The following is a 13,477-nucleotide window of genomic DNA, read 5'->3' as shown; positions in this document are numbered from 1 at the left end:
TGAGACTACATTGAAATGGATATATGCCCATGGGGCCATTTGGTATGCAAAGGATATGTTTGCATTAGCTGAAGGAGAAGTTGATTTTTTTTTCCCCTTCGAAGTACAGGTTTCAACTGCACCTCAAAAATATAAAGGCCCCTTTTCCTCTCTGAGAAACAGGAGAGTGAGTGTATCTGCTGTTTTAACTACAAACACATTTCACTTCTCTCAACTTACATTTCGAATCCTGCGATTTCTACTTGTGCTCATTATCTGCAATTACAATTCTCAAAGGCTTTGAGAACTTTCTCTCCCCATCTTGTTTTTTTTTTTGTTGTTGTTGTTGTTGTTTATTTTTTTAATTTGTCCATCCTAACAATTAACATTTAAGAGAAGGGCTGGAGAGATGGCTCAGTGGTTAAGAGCACTGTCTGCTCTTCCAGAGGTCCTGAGTTCAGTTCTCAGCAACCACATGGTGGCTCACAACCATCTGTAATGGAATCCCATGCCCTCTTCTGGTGTGTCTGAACAGCGACAGTGTACTTACATACATAAAATAAATAATTCTTTTAAAAAAAAAAAAAAGCACCTAAGAGAAGAGCAGAAATCCTGAGTCGAACTGGAAAACTGAACAAAGAAAGTTGTTCATTGGACTAGGTAAAGTAACCCCGAGCTATCATACTCAGCCCCCCATTGTCGTATGTCATGGTCTGATGACGCCTGTCCCCAGTGTATCTATGTTATAACAGTTCAGACTCAAATGTGCTCCTTTTAACACGCATCATCCTGACCGATGGCTCAGTCTACTTTCTTGTACACTAGGCTTAGTTTGTGCACGTTGCTTGCTTCTCCTCTCCCTTGGTAGACAAATAACACAAGACTTAGGAGGGCAGGTCTTTTTCTTAGTGGTGGATTAAAAAGAAACTCTGGTGCCCAGTGCTCTCTGGACTACGTCTTCCCCCAGCTGAGTGGATGTCGTTCTTTCTAACTTCATATTAGCGAGGAAGGAAAGGACTGAGCGACCCTGAGTGGAGCTTGTGTGCATGTGTGGGGTGCCGGTACCTGTCATTTTAAGATGTAGGCTGGCACCGGGGCCTAAATGGCATGTGGGTTTGCCCCAGGCAGGGAATATAAACAGAGCCAGGCCGTGAAATGCAAGGTGTGTAGTAGATCATTGACTCCGCTGTTTGGCCAGCTGCAGGGTAACTCCCTTCACATTCTCCAGCTGCCCGGCTGCTTCCTGATACTATTTTCTTTGCTGGTAAACTAGAGTGGCCAGCCAGACCCCCTCCAGGTCCAGTAATTATTAAAAACAGGCAACTTTCCAATAGCACATGGCACTACTCCGTAGCTAAGCCTTCCTCGGGTTTACTGTTACTTGCTTTGCACAGTTCTGCAAAGGAAGACTCCCCACCAGCCCCAGGATGCACTCCTCCACTCATCCCGAGAGAGCCAGCAGTGGGACCACAGGGACATGTTCGCTTCCTGCCATTCCCGCTAACCCAGAGAACAGCAATTTTGCATGGCTCAAGTTAAATGAATTCGTTTATTCTAATCCAGGTTGCAGTCTATTTAAAAACCCGTCTCTCCAGATGAGGAAAGGGGAAGCTCCCTGCTTTCAAACATTACTTTTGCCTCAACTTCTTAACACCTTAATGACAAAACCGAATCCGGATAACTTCGTTATTTACGAGTGAAATAAAATCTGCCTTCCGCAACTGCAGACTCATCCCAGCCTGCTTCGGAGCGCCACACCTGTGTGCGTGCGTTGTTTCTCTTAGCAAATATAATTGTGCAGAAGGACAAGGTGTCTGAGTCTTCCAGACGCCTAACCCTACATATAGCAGCATGTTGAAACTGTATGGAGAAACTGTTGTTTTTCAGGGGAAATTCCTTAAAACTTGACTACTACTACTCTTCTACAGGTAGGAATGTTGAGATTCTAGACAGATGTTATAAGGGTAATTAATGCCAGGCCCGGAGAGCAGGATCCATAGTTGAGAGCACTTACAGCTCTTGCACAGGATCCCAGTTCGCTTCCTATAATTCTTGCTCCAGGAAGATCCGATGCCTCCAGCCTCCGTGGGCAGCTGCACAGACGGAACACATAATGAACAAAAAAAATTTTTTAATTTAAAGAGTAATGTATTCCTTTATTATCCAGGAAGATATTTATTAAATAGCTAGACTAGTTATTTACAGTACTCTGAGGTATTATAGATTGGCTTGGTTTTGTTTTTGTAATTAAATGGCTTGGTTTTGTTTTTGTAATTAAAAAGTATACACTTAGCAGTATATTTCAAAGCCACACATACATACGTGTTCTCTAACACTATGGTTTTGCCTTAGGAAAATTGTCCTAGGCAGTAGGAGACAAGTTTGTTCATGAACATTTTTGTAGCAGTAATATTACCAAAGTTTTTAATAATTGGAGTAGTATGTGAGTTTATTGTGTCTATAGAAGAGATGTTCTATGTATTATGGGATGTAGCATGTCCCATGACATAAATGTTCTGCAAGCTTTACTGACACATTAAGTGTGTGTTGTTCCCAAGAAACGGAGTAAGACAGTCTGCACACCCAGGGTTAGTATAGCCCGATCCCATCACAGCCAATCATAGTTCATTAAGTATCTACAGTCACTTGGGAACACCTTACATGCAGCCTTAAACTTACGTTTTAGAAGAACATTTGGTGACTCGGAATGGAGAGGAGACTCAGTCAGTGCAAGCGCAAATACCTAAGTTCTGACCCCAGAACCCATGCATATTTTAAAAGGCTGGCCATGGGAGAAGGAATGCCGGGACCGCAGATCCCTAATCAATGAAGTCTTCCCAAGTCAAGGAAGTTTAGGTTTGGTAAGGGACCCTGTATCAAAAGAATAAGGGCAGGAAGCACATGAAGGAAAAACACCCACTCAATTCTGGCCTCTACATGAATACACGTACATGAACACACAACACACACATAGACATACACACACAGACACACGCACACACACACACATAGACACACACACAGACACACACACACAGACACACACACAGACACACACACACAGACACACGCACACGCACACACGCACACACAGACACTCACACACACAGACACACACACACACTCACACACACACAGACACTCACACACACACAGACATTCACACACATAGAGAGACACACACACACACGCACACACACACACACACACTCACACACACACACAAGCTCACATGCCTGCACACATGGCCACACCCTTTCTAACAAATACTGCACCACAGTATATTTATTTTAAAACACATAAAAATGTACAGATTGGTTGATCCTGAATTTTATCTGGAGAAATAATACATAGCATTTTAAAATGAAAGGTATGTGTATGTCTGATCTCAAGAAAAAGACCAGACTGTATACCGGTATTGTTCTTGTTTTCTGTCTATTTGGTTAAACCCTTTCCCGTGTCACTTACTTTTCCACATTGAATATGATGTATCACTTTGTGATCATAAAACCAATTTCTATACTAAACTTACATATGAACGCTAACATTTATGTTGGTATTTTGACAAATGGATTTTGGTCAATAAAGTTCCTTAAGGATTCCACTAATGTGGAGTTCGGGTTAGACCGAAACATAACCCAGAATAGATGGCTTAGGCTTCCAATTCACAATGCAAAACGCTTTCTCACCTAAGAGAACTTTGCAAATGCGTTGAAAAGCACCCCGAAGCCTGTGTAAGCCGCTCCTTATCAGAGACGGTCCCTACGCACCTCTTCCTGGCAGGTGAGTCTGCGTATTTGTTTGCCGTATGTAGAAGCAGGAGGCCATAATTCATCTATTTTCCTCACAAGTCTGGCTCCCCTCCACGGCTAGAGGGTGATATTTTTAACATGCACACCTCACAATGCTCCCATTCACTCTGAAGGCTGCAGGCAGACACCTCTTTCACAAGTTGGGTCCCTCTTTTCACAGGTGATGAAAACCTACCACATGTACCACTCGGAGAGCATCAGTGCAGAAAGCAAGCTGAAAGAAGCCGAGAAACAAGAGGAGAAGCAAATGGGGAGATCTGGTGACCCCGTCTTCCACATTAGGCTAGAAGAGAGGCATCAGCGGCGGAGCTCTGTAAAGAAAATTGAAAAAATGAAGGAAAAGGTAGGTCAAGAATAGGTTGCAGCGCTCTGGGGTCCTCGTCTGAGGAGACAATACACTCCCAAGAGCCCCGACACGGCAGCAATAGACACGCATGGCGAATCACTATGAGAAGACATGCGTTTCCTCCCATGGGAATTAGGGATGTCTAAGGCACATAAAATTATGTCATAACAGCTGGACATCATTTCGTGATGGATGCCAAGTATTCAGTGCAAATCCAGAGAACTGGGATATTAGCAAAGAAAGTTCAATAAAAATGGGCCCAGAGCCCAACTACACGGTTGCTATTCCCAGAACTGGAGAACCTAGGTTTGTTATTTAAATCACATTCAAAATGTACTTTCCACAAAGGACCCAAAGGGTCATTTTTATATGTGGAATAAATTGCTTTCGGTTCATGAAAATCTGTGTGCGTTTCCGTCTCATCGAGATGACTTTGCTTTCTTTCCTGATGCCCGTGCCTTCTTCATCCCCAGAGACAAGCAAAATACTCAGAAAACAAGCTGAAGTCGATCAAAGCACGCAACGAGTATCTCCTAACCCTTGAAGCAACCAACGCCTCTGTGTTCAAGTATTACATCCACGACCTTTCGGACTTAATCGATGTAAGTACCTGAAGGCTTATATACCACAGGTGTCGCTCACTCGTGAGGAAGACGCCTCCATTTGTTGGAGTCACGCGTTTTATGTAATGCTCGAGGAAAGATGAAATCATTCCAAGCTCACTACGCCTTGTCCTTTGACAGGGCCAACTGTGAGCCTCTCGTGATAAAGCACAGTCCTAAAGCTGATAAAAGCCATTGTCGGATTCTGTGAGGGGTGAAGCTGTGTTCCTGATGGACTCAGCCAGAGAGAGTATACAGTGCGGTTTTTAAATTATGCTATACCTCCTCTCTAACTGTATGCGTTGGCTCAAACTTACCAAGGCTGGGCTGCAGCTCAGCAGTAGAGCATCCCTAGCGTGTCGGGATATCCTGAGTTTGATACCCAGCACTGCAGAAAGCCGCAACCCACATACTGTCCTTACTATCTGAAGTTCAGTATTTATTCACTTTTACTTTAATATGCATGAGTGGTTTTGCCTGTATCTATGTATATATGTATGCATGTATGTATGTCCAGCATGTGTGTGCCTGGTGCCCTCAAAGGTCAAAGCAGGGCATCAGATCCCCTAGCACTGAACATACAGACAGCTGTGAGCCACCATGTGAATGCTGGAAATGGACCTAGGTCTTCTATGGAGAGCACCAGTGTCCTTAGGTGCTGAGCCTCTTCTAGCCCTACCCTCTGAAACTCAAAGTGGAGAAGACAATTCAAAGTTGAAGAAATGACTTCATGGTGACTGCTTTATTATGGCCGTCGTAGATCCAGTGTAGCTAAGCAGAGTGCGGGCAAGCCACGTTAGTGATGGGAGATACTATACAAAAGTGGTCTTTACAGCTCTCCAGATATGTATCCAGGGTCCCAGTCCACCATTGATGCTTTCATCAAAAAACACAGACTAGCCCAGTTTTTGTGCTAGCACCACAGGAAATTACAGAGGTGGAGCTGATAAGACGCCTGTGCCTCCAGAAGCCAGCTCTGCCAGGAGAGAGATGTGAAGTGGCAATTGCAGAACAAGACCACATGCGTGTTCACATGAACAGAGCAAGAACAGTTCCAAGCATTCACTGGTCCCGTACTCAAACACATGGATTTGTATTGATTGTATCAGTTTCATAATGTGTTATTATAGTTTGTAGTAGACGTAATACTCTAAATTTACAGTAGGTTAAAGCCACTTTACTTATTAAGGGTAAATTTCAGTTATTATGTCACTATTTCAGGACCACGGTTTGGGCCTTTTATTAGAATTATTTTATGTATGTGTATATGTGTCTGCATGGGTTTATATGCACCATATGTATGCAGTGCCTGAAGAAGCCAGAAGAGGAAGGGTGTGAGATGCTCTGGAACTCAAGTTACAGAGAGCTGTAAGCCACGGTGTGGACTCTAGGAATAGAACTCAGGGCCTCTGCAAGGGTAACCATCTTTCAGCCCCTGGTTTGAAACTCTTTTTTTTTAAACAAAAGATTCATTGGTAGAGAAAAATATTACTAGTTCATTAACTCTATAATGTGATATCCCCTGTTTTAGTTAAGTCTCGAAACAACCTTCTGACATACGATTATTTCAGAGAACAGTATAAGTAACACAGGAGGCATGGACTTGTTGGAGTGGGTGTGGCCTTGTTGGAGGAAGTATGTCACGGGGGGGGGGGGGGGGGGCTTTAAGGTTTCTCAAAGCCCATGACAGGCCCAGGCTCTCTACCTCAACCTGCAGATCAGGATGTCGCTCTCAGCAACCTCTCCAGCACGCTTTCTGCGATGATGATAATGAGCTAAGTCTCCGAAACTGTAAGCAAGCCCCCAATTAAATGCTTTCTTTTATAAGAGTCGCCTTGATCATGGTGTCTCTTCACAGCAATAGAACGGTGACCAAGACAGCTAGCCATCAAGTCCAGGGTCATTCCCCCACCCTCACCCCCCACCCACCCCAGTGCTGGGATTTCAGGTACACACTGTTCTAACTGTTCCCGTTCCTGTTCCTCCTCTTTCTGTATGGGTTCTGGAAATCCAAACTCTGGTCTTAAGCATCAAGCACTTTGCCTAATGAGCCATCTCCCCAGATTCCAAACTAAGACACTCTTAACCTCCAGATCTAATCGACTCTGCTCTAGATAACCCTTAAATGGGCCAAGTGATTTTCCACCTTTTCAAAAGCTAGACTTATAAAGATCGGCTTTAAATTTAAACAGCTTCTAAAAGACGTGACTTAAACACGAGGGTTGGAAGAAATGATAAGAAATTGTTCTGCTGTCAGAATCTGCTGAAACCAAGCACTCAAAGTGGAGAGAAAATGAATTTTCTGCTCCTTGATTCATTTTTATTTAAACGGTGGACATTCTAAACTGGCTGCTTGTTTTGTAGGGCTCCATTTTGCATCTATAGTAGTGATCCTAAAACCCATCAAGCTTGACCCTCCCTGGTGGAAATGAAACAGGTTGATTAGTATGCAAAGGTTTATATTATGTGAGCTTATGTAGCAATGTCCATTTTATTCTGAGCTATCTGATGTTAATGGTATTAATGGGGAAAATTGATATCTCTCCAGTGAGAGGAAGTCAAGGCAATGTCTTTAATGCACAGTCAAAATGACCTGAAATTCAGTAATTGCATCTCAAGCATGTAAATCACAGCATTATAAAATCAGAGAATCAAGGCTGAGGAGGCCTTCTTATAATAAAAATTCTTCAGTTCCTCCATCTCTAACATCCATATCTAACAAATTTGCTACGATGGATGATCATGAGTAGGCCCTATTCATTCTTCCATAGAATATATGTTTTTAGTTATTTTATTAGTACAGGGCCAGCACACGCATAGTATATGCTATAAGCCACAATAAAAGCATCAGCGTGTTCTCCATCTGAGATTATCACTGACACAACCCAGACTTGCTGTGCCCACACACACGTGCTAGACAGAGAAGACGTGGAATAGTAGTTTACATTCTGCTTAACCTGCCTTTCCCCCCGTGAACGACCTCCATCTTCCTGAGATACGACTATGTTTCCCCATTGTACAGTTACCTACTTTCCCCTTACAACAGTCAAAGATATTTCAAGGTCTCTTAAGTCTGGATCTTGTTAAGATGTAGTGATTCAGAACTTGGCAACACCTGAACCATAATTTATTTTTTGTTAGCAAAATCCTTCCTTAGGATATAAATCAATAATGTAAATTAAAGAAAATTGAGTTTTCTTCTATATAATATAAATTTCTTATATATAATTTACTTCAGATTAATCATTTAAATATATATCAATGATGCTTTGATTAATTCAATATCCTCCTTTTAACTACTAAAGCTAAAAACTTTAATTATCAGTGCAAAACTTTCGTAGACTATTCAAATCTTCTTATAAAATCTTTTGGAGATTTTTGGATGCTCAAAAATTATTTAATAATCTAATATTTTTCTGTCTTGAATGAGTATTGCCTTTATCGATGGATATCTGAATTGGTAAGTCTGTTCTCCGTCTTTCAGAAATACCTATCAGAGCAGGAAAATCTAATCCTTCAGAAAAAAGTAATGACGACCCCTGCTAGGACTTGAATCTGACTTAAGGTCTTGATTGTGCCTTTTGAGATCAATGGATTCATTTTATGATGATTTTTGTCACTGAGCACCTGACTTTAATAGGTATTGTAGATAAATCAGTATAAATGTAAAGTATCTGTGTTATAACTCAACTTTTTGATCCGCAAGGTAATCTGATGTAGACTATGACAGCTTAGCTGTAATCTGAGTATCTTTCGTGGTTGTTGTTGTGTTGTTACTGCTGTCATTTGGGTTGAAAATACATCAATGCTAATCCTACCAGTGAGTAGACATCTCTGGCCCCAGGCACTCTAAACTTGCCTGTATGCACGTAACAAGTTCAATGTTTACATGGCGTCTCCTCAACTCTGTAACGGTGCAGTCACACAAAAGGAAGAGTAGCCACTTCATTTCTGCTCCTGACTTCAGTTCTCTACATTATGCATGCCTATGCTTGCCGAGGGAACAGCCCAGGAGGAGCTATGACTAGGAAGAATAACATAGGGAACCTCTGAGACCCTGCCAATACTTTTACTGATTAGATTTATTTATTTTATGTGTATGACCGTTTTGCCTGCATGCATGTATGTGCAACACATACATGCCTGGTGCCCATGAATGTCAGAAGAGTGTGCTAGATGCCCGGAACTGGAGTATGTCGGGATGGTTGTAAACCACCACGTAGGTGCGAGGAATTGAATCCAGGTCCTTGGCAAGAACAAGTGTTCTTTTCTTAACATGTGTGTACACGTGTGTGCTTATGCTGGGTGTGTATGCATGAGTGTCTGAGTTTGGCTGTGCTGTGGTACATGTGTGGAACTTGGAGAATGACCTTGGGTTTCATCCTTGCTTCCTGTGTTGTTTGAAACAACTGTCTTGTTTTCCACCCCATTCGCCAGGCCCATTGGCCCCGGAGCTTCCCTTCCCGGGGTTCTCCTACCTTAGCCTTCATCTCAGCACAGAAGCCCTGGGGTTGTAAATATCCTCACCTCTCAGATATCTCTTATCCCACATGGTGTGGGCTCCAGGGATTTAAGCGCAGGCCTCACACCTGTACAGCAGACACTTTACTCCCGGAGCCTCCTCAGCCAAGAATGTAGGTTGGCCGGCCCAGAACTCGCTGTGAAGACCAGCTTGACTTTGAACTAGAAGAGATCCACCTGCCTCTGCCTCCAGAGTGCTGGGATTAAATGCCTGTGCTGCCATGCCCGGCTAAACACAAAAGTCTGGACAGTTGGATTCCTTAGCCTAATAATCAAATTCCCCAATCTGTAAACTCAGAATTCTTAAAAATAACTGGGACAAAGACTTCATTCCTGCCAGGAAATATCTGTTTATCTCCATACATATCTCCAAACAGATCTTCATTCCTAAGATGCATTCAGAGAAACTACGTCCCCAGTGTCACCGAACACCTCCCCAGTAATTACCATTTGTTACTTGTCCAAAACAATTCTGTTTTCCAGTTTCTCCTGAGAAAAGTCGCAGCTCCCTTGGAAACTTGAAGGCTAAGTGTTTCTCATGTAATACTTCCCGGAGACAACTCCCTACTCTGGCCAGTTGTCTCTACACAGATCTCTTTCACACGCTGGCTTATTGGCTTTCCTAGCCACTTGTACAGGATGAGACTGAAATCAGATTGCAGTGTGTAGCCCCCATCGCCTTTCTGCCATCACTTCTGAATAGTCAGTTATGCTGAAGCGTTTAGCCTTATCTTTTTCTCTCCTGGGACATGCATTTCTTTCATTAAAGAGCAACTTATTCAGAGTTCGGCTTCCTTAATTAGTCAGGACCACGTGCCCCCCCTCCCCCATGCATGGTGGTATCAAGAGTTATCTGTGAAAACCTGCCCAAAAGTGGTACCTTATTTCCCTCACTGGACCTGAACTCTTATTAGAAAGATTACAGAGACTATGTTCAGTGGGTTAGCATATCCAGTCATTGTGAAGACTAACGTGGGCATGGTTTTAGTCCGTTGTGATTTTTGAGGGGTGTTTAAAGACTGAAATGAGTTGGTGGCTGTAGGAAGTGGCATTTTAAGTTTCTTCTGATGGAGATGCCACAGGCTTTTGCTTCAACGAAGTCCCTGAAAGGACTGGTGGTGACGGCAGCGGCAGTGGTCCATCTTCTTGCTGCTGTTCTTACTCTTGTAGTCTCCAGTGTTGGCTTGGCCACATTCCTCTGGACCTCTGAATGCCAAAAAGCCTCCAAAGTGAGACCCCAGGTCTCCGTCTTTTGCTTCTTCTCTCGATGGCCCTTGATTCCTATCCTCAGCCCTGGCCTCTTCCCTGGCTCAGGATCGGTGCATCAGTTTTCTTGCCAGCCGTCATTCACACGTGTGGGCATTCAGAGCATCCCTAACTCCCTAAGCACCTTTAATGCTATCTTTGCCGACCTTCACCACCCTCTACACAGACAACTTTCTTCTTAGTAACTTTCCATGCCCCAAGAAATGCTACCACTTTCTTCCCATAGAATGCATCAGCAAATCCCACGGTCTCTTCCTCGTAAAGATTCCAGACCCTACGTACCACTTCTTATGACAACCTTGGATTCCTGGGCTTTCTCCCCACCACCTGCCTGTGTTGCTTCCTTCTTCCATCCATCCACTCCATGAAATGTACCCCACAACCTACACTCATGTCTGCCAAAGCTCTGTTCTCTTCCCAGACTACCATAGTACTAAAAGTCAGGAGTCAGACACGTTTGAAATTCTCCAGTGGCCTCCTGGACCCCTAGACTAAGAGCTGAAGGTTTGTAATTACGTTATGAACTGGTACCCACCTGCCTCCCGGTGCCATCTACCCATTACCTTTGCTTGCGATGCTTGGGCATGCTGAGCTCTCTGTCCCACAGATCCACAGGGCACTTCCTTGCTCGGGGCCCGTGTGCTTTGTTGCAGTCCTTCCTCATGTGCACATTACTCACCAACTGCCCTAAATATAAGGCCAGCAACCTTCCTTCCGGATGCCACTCCTCTGCTCCTTTATTTTTTTCCATAACATTTACTGTATGGCCTGTATTTGAGCTCCCTATGTCTGATCCCTCTCCTTCCTCTTGATTTTACTTGACTTAGTTGAGAGAATGAGTCTGGTGGGTGGGAGCCGCTTATGGTAACAGCTGTTCATTAGCGGAGACCTATCAGCAATCAGTGTCAGTCCTGTTTCCTACTTTGTATCTACTCCTATTACAGAGATGCGCCATTGTGATCTTCCCACTGCCCTGGGGAAAAGTTGAAACTTTGTTTTTGCTAAGCATTTGGCTACAATTGATACAGGAGCCACAAGAATTGAATTGCCAGCTTTCTGTGGATGCTCAGACAGGAAATGGAGAGTACAAAATGTGCTTGTGAAAATGAAGGTATCTGGCTTGATCCCACGGGATGATTATTTCTCACAAAATGGGTCTATAGTTTCTGGGTTAAAGTAATAAATGGCGAGAAGAAAATGTGGAGGACGAGGAGACAGGGGTTCTGAAGCAGTGACTCCTTTCCTTGATAATCCAGGAGCTTTTGGACTCACCTCCTTCTAGTCCCTTGAAACCCACTCGTGGGCACACGAAAGCTGCTTTTTTTAGAATCCTAGTGTCCTTGGCTTGCCCTATTTTTCAAAAAGACTCAAAATAAGGTGTGGGAAAAGTCTTTATTCAAAATCCACAGCAAAGGTAACAATCAACCTGGTGCTTGCAGTAAGCACCTTTCTCCTGGGGAGCCTGAGCCCCTCTAGGGTGTGAATTACCACCCTTCACCTCTTTCCCCGGATCAGAGTTCATGCCTAGTCTATAGGGAATCGTATATTAAACTAAGTCTGCTTTGATAGAAATGAAATCTAGATACAGGAATTAGAAGAAAAGACCACTCAGATCTCTCAGGCAAGAGTACAGGGGTGAAGGCAGAGACTTCTGCAGGAAATAGGGAACCCTCCCTCTCTGTTCCCATAGCTACCAGAGTCATGGGGTGCTTGGTGCTCTCCTCTTTGTGCTTCAAGGACCGCCCTGTATTGTCCTTGACTAGGACTTAGGGAATCAGCAACACCAGACTTCTTTCCAATAAGGGCTCCTGGTATCATGGAATCTGTGCTAAGGGAGGACAGAGAGGTGGGGAAGGGAAGGGACCATCCTGGGAGCTGCGGTCCACTTTTTTTGTCATTGTCCTTGCTGCCTAATCTCATTTGCCCTCTGATACAGGTTACAACCCTGTGGGCTGGGGTTAGCGTGCTGGGCTTAGACTAATATCTAGTGTGCTGTATCTCGGCAGTGCTTAGGGTTTCTAAAAACCTAAAGTGCTTTTTGTTTTTTTGTTGTTTGTTTGTTGTTGTTTTTTAACGCATGCTTGTAATTCCAACAGTCCTTCCTCCCCACTTATTTGGTCCATGATGTTGTGCATTCCAGAGTTCTTCGTCTGTCAGAATAACAGAGCTTTGTTTGAGTGAAGTAGTTCATTGGTTTCCTATGTATTTTCATCATTAAATGTGCTTGGGCTATGAAACTCCACTCTCTGTGCAGAAACTGGCCTTTTGTGTCTCATTAATAATTCATAAGTTCCATAGACTTACTTGAGACCTTTTTAACTAAATATCTTGAGTCCTTACATATCCAATGTCATTTCAGCTTCTGGTTTAGAAAAAAAAGAGACTCGGCTTCGGGTAGCCTTGTTCTCAGTGGACCTTGACAACCACCCCACCCCCCAACCCCGCTTATTATTTCTTTTAAGTTCAGGATGCTTGAGAAGCCTAGAATTTGGAAATGTTATATAATAAATAGGTAATAAACTCACGCCAACTAACTGGCTTTATGAACCGAAGAGCACCATAGGGGCCCGAGATGAAGACTGCCTGTCAGAAGCCAGCACAGAAGTGCTTGCGGGCATAAACAGGCTCACATCCCAGCCCAGGAGGACCAGTCCAGAAGTGCCTGCTAGGCACCTAGAGTTACTAAGTCAGGTGCCTGCTCCACTCTTCCATTAGGAAGCCACTGTGAAGCCAGGTCTCACAGTGGATCCACTTGGCTATACTGGGAACAGAAACCCAGGAGGGATTTTGTCCTTGGAGGAAAGTGTTGGGGATGATGGAAACTTAGTGGCTGTTCTTCAAAACAGCAAGTCAGTTTGGTAGTTGGTGGTCAGAATTCTTTCTGCCCTTCCTCCATTTTATCTTCCTTTCCTCCTTCCCTCCCTCCCTTCCTTCCTTCTGCCTTTTTACCT

General features: G+C 43.7%; 1 protein-coding gene across 2 annotated transcripts in view; it reads left to right on the top strand.

Moving 5' to 3' along the window:
* The window catches only part of Srgap1 (SLIT-ROBO Rho GTPase activating protein 1), a 264,594-nt gene that overhangs the window by 182,156 nt on the left and 68,961 nt on the right, over positions 1-13,477 (top strand). For both annotated transcript variants that reach the window (XM_008765403.4, NM_001191784.2), the window contains exons 5-6: positions 3,952-4,134; positions 4,611-4,739. In XM_008765403.4, coding sequence (XP_008763625.2) covers positions 3,952-4,134; positions 4,611-4,739 — 312 coding nt within the window. The remainder of the gene's footprint in view (positions 1-3,951; positions 4,135-4,610; positions 4,740-13,477) is intronic.

Source organism: Rattus norvegicus, chromosome 7 (genome assembly GCF_036323735.1).
Source record: "Rattus norvegicus strain BN/NHsdMcwi chromosome 7, GRCr8, whole genome shotgun sequence".
NCBI classification, from domain to species: Eukaryota; Metazoa; Chordata; class Mammalia; order Rodentia; family Muridae; genus Rattus; species Rattus norvegicus.
The sequence above is the reverse complement of the archived record's forward strand: the minus strand, read 5'-3'. Positions and strand labels throughout refer to the sequence as shown.